The sequence below is a fragment of the Diplotaxodon limnothrissa genome, linkage group LG18 (genome assembly GCF_057381915.1).
Source record: "Diplotaxodon limnothrissa isolate DT_005_m linkage group LG18, D_limnothrissa_male_GT1.1, whole genome shotgun sequence".
In the NCBI taxonomy this organism is placed as follows: domain Eukaryota; kingdom Metazoa; phylum Chordata; class Actinopteri; order Cichliformes; family Cichlidae; genus Diplotaxodon; species Diplotaxodon limnothrissa.
Window position 1 is genome coordinate 22,174,254 of NC_140613.1, and position 19,030 is coordinate 22,193,283.

Below are 19,030 nucleotides of genomic sequence, written 5' to 3' on the forward strand. Positions count from 1 at the left end.
TAACCGTCCCACTTAAAGTTCGGTTTGGGGTGGGGGGCCGGTCATAATGGAGAAAACCAAGCACGGTGGTGGAGGGGTGATGATTTGGGCTTGTTTTAAAGCCACGGCATCTGGGCACCTTGCGGTCAATGAATCAACTGCAAACTCCTCTGTGTACCAAAATATTCTAGACTCAAATGTGAAGCCATCTGTCTCAGATAAATCTTGGCAAGCACAGCAGCAAATTTACAACAATCTACAATGAAAACAATGAAGTATTACTATGGCCCAGTCAAAGTCCAGACCCTAACCTGACTGAAACACTACACTTAAGATAGTTGTGCATAAACAGGTGCCCATAAAGTCCGCCACAGTGATGTGAGAGACTGATAAAGTCATAAAAAAAGTTATTGCTTCTACAAGTAGATCTACAAGCTACTGAATCATTGGATCATGTGAAACGTTTATTTTTCATGATACTGTATCTTCTGGAAACTTGTTTCTGTAATTTTGGATCTAAGTGGACCAACAAGAATTTGGGGGTTCCCTGCTGCTCACTCATTGTTCTCTTCTATTTGCACATTGAGCCCTTCACTGGGCTTCATTATGTGAAATATTACCAAGACTATCATTAGTAACTCTTGGACTGTCTTAAAATCATTTTAGATGTGCCAGAACTGTCTCCAGCTAAACGACAGCTAACTGAAAGATAGTTCTCATCTCAGTTTCTGGCTTTGATGACCAAAGACCAAGCACAAAATCTCAGTGTAATCCTGACTTTTATTGACTTTTACCTTTTAATTAAATTAGTTCAAGTCCTTATTCAACCTTAAAGCCATAAGAAGAATCAGGAAGAAGTCCCATAGAAGGGGAGCATTTTTTCTTTTCCTTCGATTTCCATCCAGAAACCTCCCAGACAGCTTCAGCTCTGCTTCAAATCAGATCTCTGCGCTGGCTTTCAGTGTCAGTGAATAGAGTTTGAAGTACAGCTGCCCTTTTTGTTAATCCCTCAGTGGCTTAGAAGCACATCCTAACTTTCTTTTACTAACTCTCTCTAATTTTCAAATAATCAAATAGACAGTTTCTAACCCTTGAATTCAGATTAAACCCTTTCGTGTGTGTTTCCACTGCCTTGTGGATTCCTTAGTGATGAGCAGAGAGAGGAGTATTGAACTTTTGTTGGGCTTAGTCCAAACTGGTGCAAATTAAAAGTCAGTCTTTCCACTTTCTGTGTTTGAAAGCAATAAATTGGGCTTTAAATTTAGCTTGTCCAATTTAAAAAAAATAAAAAAAGAATTTGACAGCATACACCAACTGCTGATTTATGACCTCAAAGGTCACACTTATTAACAATTAAGTAATCTCCCTTCTTGTCTCTGCTGGCTGACTAACAGTGGATTGGACAGTGATCAGCTGGGTTGGGGAATGCTGTTGTGTGATATGGCATTTCAACTTTGTCCCTGAAGGCTGACTCAGACGCTTCTCCTTCACGCTAAAGGCACAAGGAACGTACCAATCTGGCTGTGTGCTGCATTTGTATGCCTGAAGGAGACTTTCGCTGAAATTCCACCAGCTGCTTTAATGTCAGAATTATGACACTGACTACAGACAAGGTAAGATCACTGGGTGCAGTTGATGCTTTTTGTGTAAGAGAGTGATTCAGCATGAGTGCGTGTCAAGAAAGCGTCGCTTTAAAAAAGGCGAACGTGAATGCAAGTTTGTCAGAGACAAGTGAAGTGTGAGATTGAGCGAGTTTTTGACACCCAGGTGAAATTGGGTAATACTGTGAAAAACGTTTTATCTTTTGAAAAACTGAGAAACACTTCAATTTCAGAACCATCACTGTTTGTTTCAGGTGTACGATGGGATGGACATCATTGACCTTCTGCTCAAAAACACAGTTGAATCCACCAGTTGCCACAGCAACCAAACGTGGACCAGCTCAACTAATGATGTAAGTGTGCTGCTCATTATGCACAGTTTGTCAAGTCAAGTCAAGTCAAGTTTATTTATAGAGCACATTTAAAAACAACCAAGGCTGACCAAAGTGCTGTACAGTAAATACAGATAAAAATACAATAGAACACAATTTCGTAATAACACCTCGCTGATAAAAATAAAATAAAAATATATAAAACAAATAAATTAAACCTTTCTAAAAGCCAATGAAAAGAGGTGAGTTTTAAGAGCGGTTTTAAAAGTTTCTAGGCTTTTGGAGAGTCTGACGTGAGGAGGTAAACTGTTCCACAGTCTGGGTGCAGCCACAGCAAACGCCCTCTCTCCCTTTGTCTTTAATTTATACCTGGGAACATCTAAAAGCATCAGGTCGGCTGACCTCAAAGATCTCCTGGGGCGATAAGTACTAAGGAGTTCTGACAGGTAAGAAGGTGCAGTGCCATTTAAAACCTTAAAAGCCAGCAATAAGATTTTAAAATCAATCCTAAAGGCAACTGGGAGCCAGTGGAGAGAGCAGAGAACCGGAGTGATGTGTTCTCTTTTTTTTGAACCGGTCAACAGGCGAGCGGCAGCGTTCTGCACCAGTTGAAGGCGATGTAGACAGGAACGATCTAGGCCAGCATAGAGGGAATTGCAGTAGTCTAGCCGTGAAGTAATAAAAGCTAGGGTTACTAAGACAGCAGCACAACCAGAGTCAACAGTTAAAAGCAAATCATTAAAAACTCTCAGAAGGGCGGTTTCTGTGCTATGCCGAGCTCTAAAACCAGACTGGAACTTCTCATAGAGATTGTTATTGTCAAGAAATAGCTGGAGCTGCGTGAGGGCGGCTTGTTCCAGTACTTTAGACAGAAAAGGGAGGTTGGAAATGGGCCTATAGTTAGAGAGTAGGGATGGATCTAGATTAGGCTTTTTAAGGAGAGGTTGAACAACAGCGTGCTTGAAGGGTGTTGGAAAACAACCAGAACTGAGGCAGGCATTGATCAGGACCAGAAGGAAAGGTCCGACTGAGTCCAGAACCTGCTTCAGAAGCCGAGAGGGGATAGCATCGGTGGAACAGTTGGTAGTCTTAACCTTGCAGACTATTTCATGCAGCTGAGAGAGAGATTGGTTCGAACTGATTAAAGGCAGAATGGCACAAAGACAAAACACAGGGATTGGAAGGTGAAGATGGAATGACAGACTGCAGGGAGGAAATCTTGTTTACAAAGAACTTTAGAAAGTCATTACAGAGGGTGGCAGAAGGTGTGAGTTTGCTCCTAAACCGAATCACTCAGGGGAAAACATAATCACGGCCACAAATTCATCTCATCATGAGAACCTGAGTGCTGAGTTTAAACTGTATTCTGGGGTGTGCCTGATTGTATAGCGGCAAGTGTTGCAAATAGCAGGAACCAAAGGAAACAGAGAGAGAGAGCGAATTGAAAGCCTGGTGTGTTTACGCTTCTGTGTCTGCTTGTATGTGTGATTACTATTATCTATGATCTAGATTCATTCTGCCAATCAAGCCATAATGTAATTATGTATGCATACTCTCTTCAGACACTGAGCACTAAGCAAAGTGATCCTGATGATTTCTTGGAGTTCCTGCTGCATGGGAGCGACTCCTCCTCTGTGCCAGCATCACCCCTGTGGTCTCCCTGCACCAGTGACAGTGGCATCACCGAGGACCCCCTGACAGATCCCACAAACAGCCCTCACACAGCCTCCTGCACAGCCTCCACTCCCTGTGATATTCAGGCTTTCACGCAGTCTTCGTGTCTCGTGAATCAGACAGTGGCAAATGAAAAAAAGCCAGATGTTGTTATCGATCTCGGTAAGACAACATTTAAATAGCAAAGGGTTAACCGGCTTGCTTTTTTATACAGGCCAGAAACATGTACTGAATTGGAACCTGTAAAGCAGTAGTTTGTTTTAACAGTGAGCGCAAATGTGAGGTTGAGACGCGTAAAGAACAAAGTAACCAGGGCACAGGACTACCAGATGAAAAAGGGGAAGCTTTTGACATTGTGAGATCTCTCATTTTGTGCTTTCTGTAGTGGGATAATGGGGGCTTTTGACTGAGCCTCTGATGGCGGACCTTTCAAAGAGCCACTTTGTTTGTTTTTTCCCATTTTTGAACATCTTTAAAGATAAACGGTTGTGATTGTTGCCATGCATAAACTGTTTTGTGAGGGCAGCTTTTTTTGAATATTGGTTCATTTCACTGTGCAGTTTTTTGACCCACCACTAGTGCCAGAAATATCTGAAAATACATTTCATTTAAAAAAAACCACATACATCACCTTCTAATTACAACAAAAGGTTTTAAAACACAAGCAAATACATCCACAAGGTCATAATTATGAGGAAAGGAAAGTAATCTTTTCGGGCTGTAATTTCTTTAACTCTTTACATACCTGCTTAGTTACTCATCAGCATCACAATTACAGTGGACAGCTGTTTTATTTGTCTGTACTGGACTTCATCAGTGAATGAGTGAATAAATTCATCATTTACTTGGATTTATATAGTATATATTGTCTGTTAGGTTAAAGGTCAGTGTTCTTTTACAGTTTTTCTCGATTGCTAAAACACATTTCTTGAAACTACGCCTCATATCCTCACAACAGTAAACACAAATCCATAACATCTCACTCAATTTCCCAAACATCCTATTTCCAGGTCAAAATGAAGCTCCACACCCAAAACTATTCACTCCTGCTGAAAAACCAAACTTTGCCCTCAGACATCAAACACAAGCCCTCAAAAACACACACACTACAACAGAGTTTTGCACACTGGTACAATTAATTCAAAACAATAGTTCCAAAACAAATAGGTTGCTTATGGTTCTCCCCTTCAAAACCCTTGTCACATGATAAACACAAAAGACGCAACCAATGTATGTACAGTGGCACATTGTCATTCATGTACTATACAGTACAACACACACCAGAAACATTATCCCACCTCAGCATCTTGTCTTTGGTCTGGGTCAGGCCAGAGAATCTCATCCACATCACAGGCTATATTGGCCCCAGCCAGGCAGTGGGGGTAAAATCCTCTTGCATGCCTGATCCACCCCTGGCATGCATCTACTGATATGTCTAGGCAGGCCTCTTCCATGGCCTGAAGGAGGTGAACACGGACATAAGGTTCTCGGTCATACACTTTCCACCGCCATGCCGAAAATAACTCCTCTATCGGGTTTAGAAAGGGAGAGTATGCAGGCAGAAAGATATTAGAAAACCTTGGGTTATTGGTAAACCAGTCACGAACCAGAGCAGCGCGATGGAAGCTGACGTTATCCCACACAACAACGTAGTGAGGCTGCTCTGGCTGTGCTGGTTCCCTGTAGTCCAGCTGGAACATATGTTGTCTTAAACCATCAAGAAAAGCAAGGAGAAGCATAGTGTTATAGGGTCCTAGTACGGCATGGCGGTGGAGTACCCCTCGTTGGCTGATGGCTGCGCACATAGTGACATTCCCCCCACGCTGACCAGGGACATTTACAATAGCCCGATGGCCAATTATGTTCCTCCCCCTTTTCCTTCTTTTGGTCAGGTTAAAACTTGCCTCATCCACAAAGATTATTTCATGGGGAACAGGCCGTCCTTCAATCTCAAAGATCCTCTGCAAAACACATAACACAGTAGAGTCAGTCGGTACCCTGAACCACAGTTCAAGAGTGCTGAAATGGCAGCATAAACTGCCATGCCGTGATGGTACACAATACTTTATACAGTATCAAAACTCATACCTGAACATATTCCACACGTTGGTTTTTCACTCTGTCAGAGTTTCGTTCGAAAGGGACTCGGTATGCCTGTTTCATCCGGAATTGATTCTTTCGGAGGATGCGGTCAATTGTGGAGAGGCTGATGGCATTTATGCCTCGAAAAAGATGATCATCCTCAATCACTCTCCTTTGCATCTCTTTGGATCCATTGTTTCAAACCTGAATGAGCTGACTTTGGCCCTTTTATCTATCCATCGCAGGTTCTGATTGGTGTGTGCTAAATTTTGACTCCTAGTGTTTCCACCTGGTTAATTGTGTGCTAATTGAGCTCAAGCTATGCTGACTTAAGTTAACATTATTGCATGCTAGTGCTTTCTAAATGACTACATGGTGTACGCACTGTAAAATGTAGGGATTTGTGTGTAGAGTTTTGCAGTAACAGTTCACCAAATTTGAGTCATGTGTCAAAGCAGGGAATAGTGTTTATAGTTCAGGGAAATGGGTGAGCTTTTTGAACAATAGCGTTACGGTTTTGAAATTTTAATTTAGAGGCCTGGTTATAGTGTTTAAGCAATCGAGAAAAACTGTAATTCATTACAGGGAACAATTGTTGTAACACTGGTCTTGTGCTTGTAAGACTATATTACAAAGTCCCTTTCAGCAGCTGCTCGAAGCTTTGTAACAGCTATTACCGTGAAGGTTAAATCCATTGTGCATTTGAAAGGTAGCGACAACTACACAAACCGCCATAAACTGCAGCCTTTAACTCGCCACAGAACCAGTGTGGGTGTAATTCAAATGTGTGAATTTATATCCACGAGGGAAGCGTTACTGGTTTAAATGCTCCTGCCAGAAAAGATCAGCAGATAAGACCAGAGGGTTCCTGATGATTCGAAATGGCTGTGGAGTGTTGACATATCAATATTAATGCAACCCACACAATTTAACATTAGTGTTTCCCAGTGTTTACAGTTTTCCACATTTGCTTTGACACATTTCTTGAAACCTTTCACACACATTATTTCTTTTTTCCAAGCTGTTAACACAAAACCTAGACACAATACTCAAAGTCAAACTACTATTCATAAAACCTCTGACTCTTGTAAACAATCGTATCGAAATAGTTTCGACTGTGCTTTCAGGTCACACTCAAATCCCGCAACAATAAGAGCACTAACGAGCCTTCATTGAGCAACACATCAAAAAAATGGAAAACACAACATCAGGGTGTGGACTTTAAAAATAGTTTGAATAATCAGAATAAAATAGAACAGAAAATCAAAATGCAAAAAACTGAACGAAATAGAGTACAAGAAAACAGATCATTACAAAAATAATTACTGTTAATAAGAATCTTAATGGAAAACAGGCACAGTCAGTGATTTTCTGAGGTTATTTAATAGGAAAAACTGTACTGTGCTGATGCTGTACTCATAGTATCTACCTAATAATACACAGGAGCAGGTCTGCAATTTATAATCCTATGATCTATGTATGATCTATCTATGTATCAAAGAGGCGTAGGCTTTCGAGTGCCATGGAGGGACATTTAACTTTGTGCCTGCACCTTCAGTCTGAAGATATTAAAGATCATACCTATATTTTATCATTGGAGAAGGTGCCCCCCTCAACAATTAGCGAAAACATCTGGATAAAATGTCATCCTTTCCTTCTTATCTCAAGCCTTACCTCCTGAACTGAAGTCACATGAAAACATATGCACAAATTTATTTATTCCTGATATTGTCGCAATTACAGTCAGTAGATTAGACATGTGACCCTCCAGTCTGGGACGGCTGACAGAAAACAACAAAAACTGTTTGTAAATTAACATTATGGCAGCTAATTTCTTAAAATTCAAACCTTCACTCTGATAAACAGCTTGATTACATTCTCACATTGTATGTGAGTTTATTCACTAAGCATCCAAGTCCAACAATGTTACATCAACTTTAAAGAAAGTTTCACTCATGCTGGCAAACACCAGCTAACAGCAGCAAAAACAACAGGCTAAGGCTTAAGCATATCCTCAGCAACTCACCTCATCTCATATCATCCATCAGAACTGACCTTCGCTAACTCATCAACTTATATCGAAGTCTCACAAACGTCCACAGCCCACTTCAAAGTAAATAGATGTGGACGCCTCTCACCCGTCATTGGCAGCTGAGGTAAACAGTGGGCTGACAGCCTTCACACGAATAAAGAAATTGAGCAGACAATAGTAGATACACACTGGCTGGCTGTGGCGATTATGGAGTACAGTCTAAATTTAATGTCTTTGATCTCTCTTAGCTGGCTAAAACATTTTTCTCATATTGCAGCAACTGTAGCTCGGATTATGCATTTGAATCGAGATGGGAAGAAAACAAAACTCAGTTGACTGAAATTTACTGACATCTAGAGGTGAAAATGTTTATTTACTGTAACTTTAAATTACAGTTTTTTCTGATTGCTTAAGCACATGTTATGTAACTATTGGCTAATTTTGCAAAACTCTTCACACAAATAAGAAAACTTGTCACCCAATCATCCAAACATTTTAGTTCTCTTGCAAAAGCGAACACAGCTAGATTAACTCTTCACACCTTTGTAAAAATGGTGTTTCCGTATCAAACAGTACACACAAGCCATCATCTACTAAGCACACAATGCGCCAACTGCACACCGATGGTATGAATACAAAACACATCTGGCGTTTGCCTTCCCTGTGCACAAGGTAGGCTATGTCAGTTTGAGCTCATACTTCTGTCATAGATCCATAAGCATAGAGGGATCCAAACTTCAAGTACTGGTGTTTAGTCAAACACATCAAAACAAACACAAGTGTTTATTTCCAAGTATAGGATTATTTGCAATCGCCATAATGACTATATGGGTTACGTGGTCTGCAGTGAACATGCTTCCTCTCCCCCCTCCTCGTCTTCCTCTTGCTCCTCCTTGTCCTTGTCGTCCTCTTCATCCTACTTCTTCACCTCCACGTCCTCTTCCTCGGCCTCCTCTACTTCTCACTCTTTCTGCTCCCACCATTGTACTCCGCACACACAGCTTACCTGTATTATAGTGCTTAGGCTGATTGCAAAGTGAACGAATTATCTAAGAAAGTTTACACATGTGAAAGTGTGCCAGACAGTTGGCAAATTAGTGTTAATGATAGCCATACATGTGTATACTTTTGCTAGGAGTGTGTTGGAAATTTGGAAATTGAGTGTTGTGCAGTGAATTGTGCCTACAGTCTTGCAAAGTGTGTGTTACAAAATTGCAAACTGAGTGCAAAGCAGTTTTTGTGCTTTTAGTTTTGCATACTCAGTGAGTGGTTTTGCTATAAGTCTGACTAGTTTTAGAAATTGTGCTACAGGATTCACAGTTAGTGTTTAGGCATTCGGTAAAAACTGTAAAACAGAAACAAGCAAAACAATCCTTTTTAAAGGAGCCCACAGAGAGCTAAACAAAGCTGGAGTGGGAGAATATTCCATATTCTAGGTGCCACAGACTGAAATGCTCTGTCAGTCCTGAGTCTTGTACAAGGAACAACCATTATATTCAGAGCCTACAACTGAAGACTACGATTAGGAGTGTGTTTACAGTTTTTTCTGAATGCTTAAACCCTAACTGTGATTCCTGTAGCACAATCTCTAAAACTATTCAGACTTATAGCAAAACCACTCACTGAGTTTGCAAAACTAAAAGCACAAAAACTGCTTTGCACTCAGTTTGCAATTTTGTAACACACACTTTGCAAAACTGTAGGCACAATTCACTGCACAACACTCAATTACCAAATTTCCAACACACTCCTAGCAAAAGTATACACATGTATGGCTATCATTAACACTAATTTGCCAACTGTCTGGCACACTTTCACATGTGAAAACTTTTTTAGATAATTCGTTCACTTTGCAATCTGCCTAAGCACTATAATACAGGTAAGCTGTGTGTGCGGAGTACAATGAAGGGAGCAGAAAGAGTGAGAAGAAGAGGAGGCCGAGGAAGAGGACGTGGAGGTGAAGAAGTAGGATGAAGAGGACGACAAGGACAAGGAGGAGCAAGAGGAAAATGAGGAGGGGGGAGAGGAAAATGAGGAGGGGGGAGAGGAAGGGTAGGAAGAGTAAGAAATAGAATTACTGATGACATCAGAGCTACAATAGTGGACCATGTAATCAACCGTGGAATGACCCTGAGGGTAGCTGGCCAACGGGTCCAGCCTAACTCGAGCCGCTACACTGTAGCAAGTACCATAAGGACATCTTGAAATGAGAATCGGTTAGTACAGTCACTTCGCACAAAGACTTGTAGCACTGCCATATGCCAATGAGAAACACACCAATACCATTGATGTAAAAATACTGAAATTGTTACTTTACAGAATTGCTAGATGACCAGATGCTGGGGGCAGAGGAAGCATGTTCACTGCAGACCAAGTAACCCATATAGTCATTATGGCGATTGCAAATAATCCTATACTTGGAAATGAACACTTGTGTTTGTTTTGATGTGTTTGAATAAACACCAGTACTTGAAGTTTGGATCCCTCTATGCTTATGGATCTATGACAGAAGTATGAGCTCAAACTGACATAGCCTACCTTGTGCACAGAGAAAGCAAAAGCCAGATGTGTTTTGTATTCATACCATCAGTGTGCAGTTGGCGCATTGTGTGCTTAGTAGATGATGGCTTGTGTGTACTGTTTGATACGGAAACACCACTTTTACGAAGGTGTGAAGAGTTAATCTAGCTGTGTTTGCTTTTGCAAGAGAACTACAATGTTTTGATGATTGGGTGACAGGTTTTCTTATTTGTGTGAAGAGTTTTGCAGAATTAGCCAATAGTTACAAAAAATGTGCTTAAGCAATCAGAAAAAACTGTAATAAGAAGCAGACATAAATTATCTAGAGCCTGTCCATTCAGTACTCTATTAGTAACTTTAAGAATATAAAAACATCATAGAATCTACTGAATTTACTATGTAAAGCACATATATCTGTAATACTTTAATACATGTAAACATTTACTTTCGGAAAAAATGGAAAGTTCTGATGCTATTTTCTATTTTTGTTTTTCAAATTGACTTTCTGTGAACAAGAACATGGCCTATCGCAATCATCTGAAATTGCTGTTTTCCTCTTCCCTGCTGTTTTCCTCTTCCCTGCTGTTTTCCTCTTCTTACAAATGCTTGTACACTTTTGTGCACTATGAACTGGCATCTGTGTGTTAACAAGAGCGAACAATTTCAAGTTGTATTTAGGAAACGAAACACAATGCGCTGTAGTTGTGCTTTCCAAATGAGCACTAAGAGCAATTTATGTATAACTAGCTGGAAATTACAGTTTTTCTCAAATGTTAAAACACAAAAGCCAATCCTGTAACCCAAATGACCAGTAGTCTAAACACATTTACTAAATGTAGCCACCATATTCCAGTACCATAAACACATGTCACATGAAGACACAATTCACAAAACACAACCCTCTGTACTCATAAATCTAAACACATTTTTCCTTGCTAAAACACATGTTGCAAAACAACTCTGCTCATATCCTCAAATGAAAGCCCATGTGATGCAAAATGCTTGCCACAGTCACCAATCTTTGAACACAGGGAACACACCTGGCGTCATTCACTACACACAATGACTCAAAATTGAAGACACTTGTTGCTAATGCTGTACCCACATGTAAAAGCAAGTTCAGAGTGCACAGTATGCTGAAGGTTCCAAACAAACACAATGGATGAAGGCAGAGTCAGGGGAAGAGGAATTTGATGCAGAGGAGGGAGAAGAGCTGGCCCTGGAAGAAGAGGAGCAGGCCAATGAGGAAGAGGAGTTCAAATGAGAGGAGGAAGAGGAGCGACCAACGAGGAAGAGGAGAAGGCCAACATGGGAGAGGAGAAGGTCCAGGAGGGAGAGCAAGACAACCTCGCACCATCATTACGGACGAGATGCGAGCAACAGCTCAGCGACATGATGCCGCACAGTGATTGTGGTGTGTGTGTGGTGTGAATAACGTAAATAAAAAAACTTCACACCCTGTTCATGTTTTCAAGATTACTGTTGTGTGCAATAGATTCTGTTTTTGCATTGAGTTGTGTTACAGTAGTGTACGTACATGCAGGATTTTCTATAGATTTATACTACTCATATGAAACTCACAAATCTAAATGCCTAATCCTCTGCAGAGATCTACGACGATCCGTTACTGTATAGCTTCTAAAATATGCATTGGCAGTTATGAAACAAAGAACCTTCTCACAAATTGAGCATTGTGTTTTCAATTGTTTTGCTGTAGTGTGTAATGCTGTGTATAGTGTTTACAGTTTTGACAGCTTCGAGCTGCTCTCTTGGTGTGGGAGTTTGAGTTTTGCAGTGGGAAGGTGTGGTTGTGTTTATGTAGCTTTAGAGAAGGGTGTTGTGTTTGGACATTGGGGGACCTGGTGGTAACGTTTGTGAAATGTGTTTTAGCATTTGAGAAAAACTGTAAGAGAGTGAGTCTTTCAGTAAATGGAGTTGGGACACTGTGTATTTGTTTTAAAAGTGGCATATCAGGTTTGATTAATTGTGAAAAGCTGACAATATAAAAATCACACGTTCTTCAGCCTATAGGTTAACTGGCTACCTTAAAACTTTCTCACAATTTTTTTATATAATTACAAGACAATGTCCTGATGTCACTAATATTAAAGTAACGATACATACTCCAAATCAAGCCAATATTTTGTGTGACCAAGTTTTCAAGGTACTTGGCTGGTTGCTTGCTTCAGGTGGCTTTTGTAGATTTTGGCTATCTCGACATCTTTAGTCTCTCCCAGACTGACTCCATGAGACAAGAGCTTGATGGGGACTGTGCCATCTGGTGCATAATTGGTGCAGGCATGATCAGTCTCCTCCCTGGTGGTGCCACAGGATGGACAGGAATCCAAGTGTCTAAAATGCCTAAAAACCTGTGCAGCATTGTGTGTTTGCAAAGTGTTTTTAAAGCACAGAAAGATGCTGCAATGACTGACGTTTTGTGGTGGGTTTTGTTTGAACTGCAAATACAAGCAATTTTGTAAACCATGACATGTGGTGTACTGTTTTTTCTGCTTTAATATGCAGGCTGTGAGTCTGGCAGCTTAGAGGAGGATATCGGAATTTCATACTACCTCACCACAAACCAAAATCCTTTGCAACCACCCAGCCATTCTCTCACCGTGAAGGACCTGCTGTTATCCAACCTGGGAGACAAAGTAAGAAGGGTTTCATAATTGTGTTGAAACTTAAAATATGTGTGGTGTCCTGTCCAACTCTGACTGAAAGAGAATTTTACTATCTGCCTGTGCCTTCTTGGGGAAAGCTGCAAATAGAGTAACTTTAAGTGAAATGAATTCTGTCCATCTGGTTCACAGGCACAGCGAATCCCCCAGCATTCCTTGCGGGAGCTTGTACTTAATGAGGATGAGAAGAAGCTTCTGGCTAAAGAAGGGGTAAACTTGCCCAGCAGACTGCCTCTATCCAAGGTACATGAGCAATATACACATGTATGTAGGGCAAATGTCTCTGCACAAGCATGCTCCAAACACATCCACAAACACACACTCGTGATCTAAATCTGTATCCCCAATTTATGTATAAATCTGTATCCCCAGTTACACAAAGTCAGCCAGATATGATGCCCCCCCTACCCCACCCACCCTTCCCCACCACCCACCCACACACACACACACACACACACACACACACACACACACACACACACACACACACACACACACACTCACTCTCTCTCTCTCAACCTAGTTTCATCTCACATACCTTTTTCTTTATTCTCTCTTGTCCTGGTCTCCCATGTGTTTCATCTCCCTGACAAGTTTGAAGAGAGAGTTTTGAAAAAGATCCGGCGGAAAATCCGCAACAAGCGCTCAGCTCAGGAAAGTCGGAAGAAGAAAAGGGAATATGTCGATAGCCTGGAAGAAAGGTATGACATTATCTCTGCACCGACTTAGGAAACATTCTTTTAATCATCTGCTTTGGATTTTTTTTATGTTTTTCAGTGATTCAGTGAGTGTTTTGTTGTTCATTAAGTAAAGCACACTTCATGTTTCCTGGTATTTGTCAAATAGTTCCCTGAAAAAAAAAAATCCTCACAGGAAGCTCAAAAAAAACAATTGTATAACAACCTCAAACAACACTAGTGAGGTGTTTTGAATTAAAAAGAAGAAGAAGGAGAGCTGTGCAGCAGTAGTTGTCATTGCCTCCAGCAAAACCAATTAATTACAGAAACTTATTCAAGAGAAAAATTATATAGTGCCAAAATTGATAAAAGAAATACAACCCATTAAAATTCAGTTCCAGTGAAGCAGCCCAAAATGAAAGACATAAACCTTGTTATTTTTTTTTATTTATTCACTAATAAAGATCTGGATACACAAAGAAATACCATTTTCAAGAGATTGCTGCAAAAGAGAATTTCTTTTTCATTGGAGGAATATTTAGATAAAAACAAAAAACAAACTTGTACATAAGCATTACTATCTATAATGCCAACGGCACTTCAGTAAGAACAAACACACGAAAAGATGATGTTTTAATAATGCAGAGAATAATATATATTCATACTCCTGCTGTGGAAAAAAAAGAAAGTGAGCCTTCTCTCAGTTCTAAGGTTATATATCAGGGTATAATAAAAAAATATGATCTAGTCTTTACGTGGTCTTAAATTTAGGTAAATTTAATCTGAGAAGGACAACAACATTCTCACATTAAACTGTGTTGTGACAAAAAACTAAACCAAGATCCAGAAACAGTCCTGTGAGAAACTAAGCACACCCAGTGATTCAGTAGCTTGTAGAAATACCTTTAGCAGCAATACCATCAAGTAACTGTTTCCTGTATGACTTCATTAGTCTCTGCCATCATTGTGAAGGAACTTTACCCCACTCTTCTTTACAGTGTTGCTTCTTAAATTCATCCACAGATCTTTTAAGGTCTCACCACAACATTTCAACAGGTCAAGGTCTGGACTTTGACTGGACCATTGCAGCACCTTGATTCTTTTCCTCCCTTCTTTTTGGGATCATAGTCCTGTTGTTGGACCCAGTTTTGCCCAAGCTTTAGCTGTCAGATAGATGGCTTCACATTTGACTCAAGAATACTTTGGGATACAGAGAAGTTCATGGTTACCTCAATGACTACAAGGTGCCCAGGACCCGTGGCTGTAAAACAAGCCCAAATCATCACCCCCACCACCGTGCTTGACAGTTGGTGGGGGTTGTTTGTGCTGATACGCTGTGTTTGGCTTTCTCCAAACTTGGCACCGTCCATTATGACCAAAACACCTCAATTTTTGTCTAATCCTTCTAAAGGACATTGTTCCAGAAGTTTTGTAGGGTTTTTTTTTTTTTAGATGAAACCCTTCTAAACAAGCCACACTTGTTCAGCCTTTTTCTAATTGTACTGTCATGAGTTTTAACATTTAACATGCTCACTGAAGGCTGTAGAGTCTGAAATGTAGCGCTTAGATTTTTTAAAAAGTTTTTGTAAGGATTGGATGGTCTGACTGAGGTGAATTTTCTGGGATGTCCATTCCTGGGGAGATTGGCATCTGTTGCTTTCCACTTGTGAATAATCTTTTTCACTGTAGAATGAAAACATTTTCTGAGTGGCCTGATAACCCCAATTGCTTTTCTAAGATCGTTGCTGATGTCTTTCCTGCTTGGATTTGTGATAATGCTCCAGACCTGCAAACTAGCAAAACGTCTTGACGACCTGTTAATCAAGTGCATTTCATTAGCAGCGGCTAATTTTTAATGCTCTTTGCACTTTGACTTAGTTTTTATTGACATAGTGTAATATGTCACGGTTTGCAGTTTATCTGAGGTTGTATATACTCATTTTAAGACTTCTTAGAGATCTTAATATTGTTTATGAGAAAAAAAATCGGTGTTCAGTAAGGTCAAAGACCTGAAAGTTTCTACATTCATTGAACATTGTAAAGAAACTCAGAATACCCACCATACTGTGATAACTGCTCCACTGTGGGGCACCAAAACACTTACGGTCGATCTGGACCACTTTCTCATTGTGCATACACGCAAATTCACAGATGTAGTCAGGAGAGAGAGTGGATTATTCCTAAACATGATGCCACAACCCAGAACAGCAAGCAGGTTTTTGCGTCAGTCTTCCTCCTCCTTCTCTACCTCGAGGCTGCTCGGAATCAGCCTCACCACACAGCCAGCAAGCCTTTGTCACCAAATTTATTAATCCCACCTGCCTCCCACATGCTGGCGCTTCAACCACATCACACCTCCACAAATAGCACTGCGTGGTCGAGCATGTAATTTGACTCGCCTCAAAGAAACGCAATGCAGCAATATTCCCCAAATTCCTTTGTTTGTCAAATCCCCCTAGGTTTATCATTCATCAGCTTCTCTTGGGGGTATTTTTAGAACTTGTTTCACTCTGATGTGGTTCTTAAGACTGACTCCCTTGCACTGCTGGACTCTTTTAAAACCTGCCATTACTGATCTGTGTCAGAATAAAAGAGTCGATTGAGAGTGAATGGAGGTGTTTTGGACCACGGGTGTAGCGGGTGGGATAAAGCCAATACACAGTTTGAGCTTTAAAAATGGCCAAACACAAATGTACTGTCACTTTAGTAAATATTTGAAATGTGAAAATTGTCTGCGTGTTTTGCGTACTAATGAAAATGTCTTACTGATGTAACACAGGAGGTTTATATATCTAATTACATGCTATCAACATCTCAATCAAGCTTGAGCTCTGCTGCCTCCTGATAACAAAAGTTTCACGGCAGAGTGAGATTGTCTCTCCCAGAGTCAGCATTCGTTGATAATTAAACCAGATTCAAGCAGAGCGTATCAACAGGGTGTCATTATCAGTCGAAGGCATAATGGACTCACAGTGACTGAACCAAACAAGAGAGACACCAGAAGAAGAAAGGGGGTGGAGTCCCTGGATGACAGAATGGGGTTTGCGATAACAGTCAGCAGGCTGATATTGGCAGAGAGAGAAATGGAGGGCAGGCGAGGCAACATCATAAAACGATATTTTTTTAATACGATTCTGCCCTCATTCTCCTCCTCCTCTTTCTGTAGGATGTCTGCATGTGGTGCTCACAACCTCGAGTTGCAGAGAAAGATCCAGCAGCTGGAGGAGACCAACAAGTGAGTCCTTAAGTGAGGCAACAAAAGTTTAACCTGATGATTATTGGCATTAGATGCCTGGACGACTCAGTGTTTTGTATAATGATGGAGAGCTTAAAGTCCAGAAAATACAGTAAAGAACATAACACACCTGATTAGCTTTACCTGTGACAACATCCAGGACTTGCTTTTGAAAGTTGCAATGAAAAGCAAAGAGTTACCATGACTACAGCCCAGTGCACTACATTTCAGCATATGGTCTGGAAAGGTCCAAGTCTCTGAAGCTTTGGAAGCTATATCCTGGCTCAGGCACAGTCAGGGCACAGCTTCAGAGCTCTGGCATGATCGAATGGTCACTGTTAGATTTTAGAGAATGGCTATTTTAGCTCTGCAGCAATTGCTCCTGTAAAAATAGCACCACAGATGTCTCGGTTTTTCAATTTATTTCCCTGTTTCAGTTATTTAGCTACTGTGTTTTCATTAGTGGGATTATGTCTGGTAGTATTTAGTATTTTGTTGATAGCCTAAACCACTTCATCTCAAGACTATGACACCACAAGGCCTGTTTCATGGAGCCTAAATCCAGAAATATAGGATGACAGAAAAAATTAAGATTGACCATATATAGTCAGAACATCCGGGTGTCGTACATTTAACAATGGCCAGGCTGAGGAGGTGCAGCCATATGAAAACACGGCATAATTGCAAACCCTCACATTTGTTTCCCATCAAAGTCCCTACCGGTTGAACAGATAAGGCAGCAGGATTAATCAAACCTGGACGCGGGGCTTGTACAGAGCTAGCTGCACAAAATAAATCTCCACGACATCTTTTGTGACACCGCTTTCATGAAACCGAGTCACGGCTGAAAATGGCCAAACCGTTCTGCCTGTTAAAGATTCAGGACTGAAGAGCCTGAGAGTAAAATTACCAGCATACAAAGTGCATACCATTCCAAATCTTCACACAGCTTTTCCAACTTTTCTTTTCACTCGGCAATTTCACTGTCCTGATTTTTTTATTCTTTTTTCCCTGACGCTGGCAGACTGCTGCTTGTAAAAACAAAATGTGTGAAGGCTCCACACACACACACACTCTTCCTTCAATTTGTCCTTCTCTCTCTCTCTCTCTCTCTCTTTTTTGCGAGAGTGATCACAGATGCTGGAAATGATGAGACCCCTTATGTGAAACTTTTGCACAGCCTCTTTCATCTTTCTGTCTGGATTTGTGTTGCAGTGCTCTGCTGAAGCAGCTAAGCCGGCTACAGGCTCTCCTTCCTAATGGCCCCAGCAAAACAAGACAGAAAGCAACCTGCATCCTGGTGAGATAGAGCATTATGTAATTTTTGAGGCAGTCATAATTGTAACAAAGAAATACAGTAAACATTAAAAGTTCATAAGCACATCAAGGCGTGCGAGTGTTTGTACCGGCAGGACTGCGGCTGTGAATGCTTTGAATATTTAAATGAGTCAGAGAAGCACCGGTTGTGCAAAATGTTATGTAGTTGTGTGCGTAATAACCTACTCAGTTTCTTCTTTCTGATCTGTGTTTTCTATGCTTGACCTCTTTTTGTCCATCTGTCTGTATTTACATCCAGGTCTTGCTCCTCTCCTTCTCTCTGCTGATTTCTTCAAATCTTCGACCAGACCCTTACAGCCGGCTCAGTCAGGCAGACTATGCAGAGACCAAAGGTCCGTAGCCATCATGCATGGCCAATCTTGCTTTCTTTTTTTCTTTTTCGTCCATGCACACTCACTCATGCACACACACTCACTCTTCTCAACCACATCTCTGTCTCTCAGTGCCGTCCCGCTCCCTGCAGTCGATGGATGATGCCCGAGACATCCCTCCTCCTCCACCTCCTTCTCTTCCTCTTCCTCTCCTCTGCGTTACTAGGGGTTTTGAAGCCCTGCGCAATCTGACAGAGAAGATTAGGCCCTGGACAGATCTCCCCAAAGCAGACGTCCCCTTCTCTCGCCATCAAGATCACGGGCACAAGGACCTTCACTGATTTATTCTAACAAGAAAGACGTGGCGCAGGGGTGCGAGTTTGGATGCGAGTGCAGCCCCCAACAGGGTAGTTTAAAAGCTTCTCTGCATCTGCTTTTCACTACAGAGGCTGGGTGAGAGGCTGCTCCAGCACATAAACATCCATTTGAAAGGTGTTTCAGGAATGCACTTTCGCAAAGGCCAGTAAAGAGGTCATTGACGTGGATGTAATCATTTTTCATTTTGCTC

General features: G+C 41.1%; 1 protein-coding gene across 1 annotated transcript; it reads left to right on the forward strand.

Annotated features, from left to right (window-relative positions):
* The first annotated feature begins 1,689 nt into the window (after positions 1-1,689).
* Positions 1,690-18,803, forward strand: LOC146613578 (cyclic AMP-responsive element-binding protein 3-like protein 3-B). The gene is made up of 10 exons (XM_085378563.1): positions 1,690-1,746; positions 1,835-1,933; positions 3,475-3,748; positions 12,744-12,874; positions 13,034-13,144; positions 13,496-13,602; positions 16,745-16,813; positions 18,029-18,113; positions 18,390-18,483; positions 18,595-18,803. Exons 1-10 carry the CDS (start codon positions 1,690-1,692, stop codon positions 18,801-18,803), a joined length of 1,236 nt encoding a protein of 411 aa, XP_085234689.1.
* The last annotated feature ends 227 nt before the right edge of the window (positions 18,804-19,030 follow it).

What these genes read in the sequence shown, in the direction of transcription:
- LOC146613578 (XM_085378563.1), top strand. Translation starts at nt 1,690, where the DNA reads ATGCAAGTTTGTCAGAGACAAGTGAAGTGTGAGATTGAGCGAGTTTTT. An exon ending in GTCGATAGCCTGGAAGAAAG is followed by an intron (nt 13,603 to 16,744) that starts GTATGACATTAT and finishes CTCTTTCTGTAG; the next exon opens with GATGTCTGCATGTGGTGCTC. An exon ending in CAGCTGGAGGAGACCAACAA is followed by an intron (nt 16,814 to 18,028) that starts GTGAGTCCTTAA and finishes TTTGTGTTGCAG; the next exon opens with TGCTCTGCTGAAGCAGCTAA.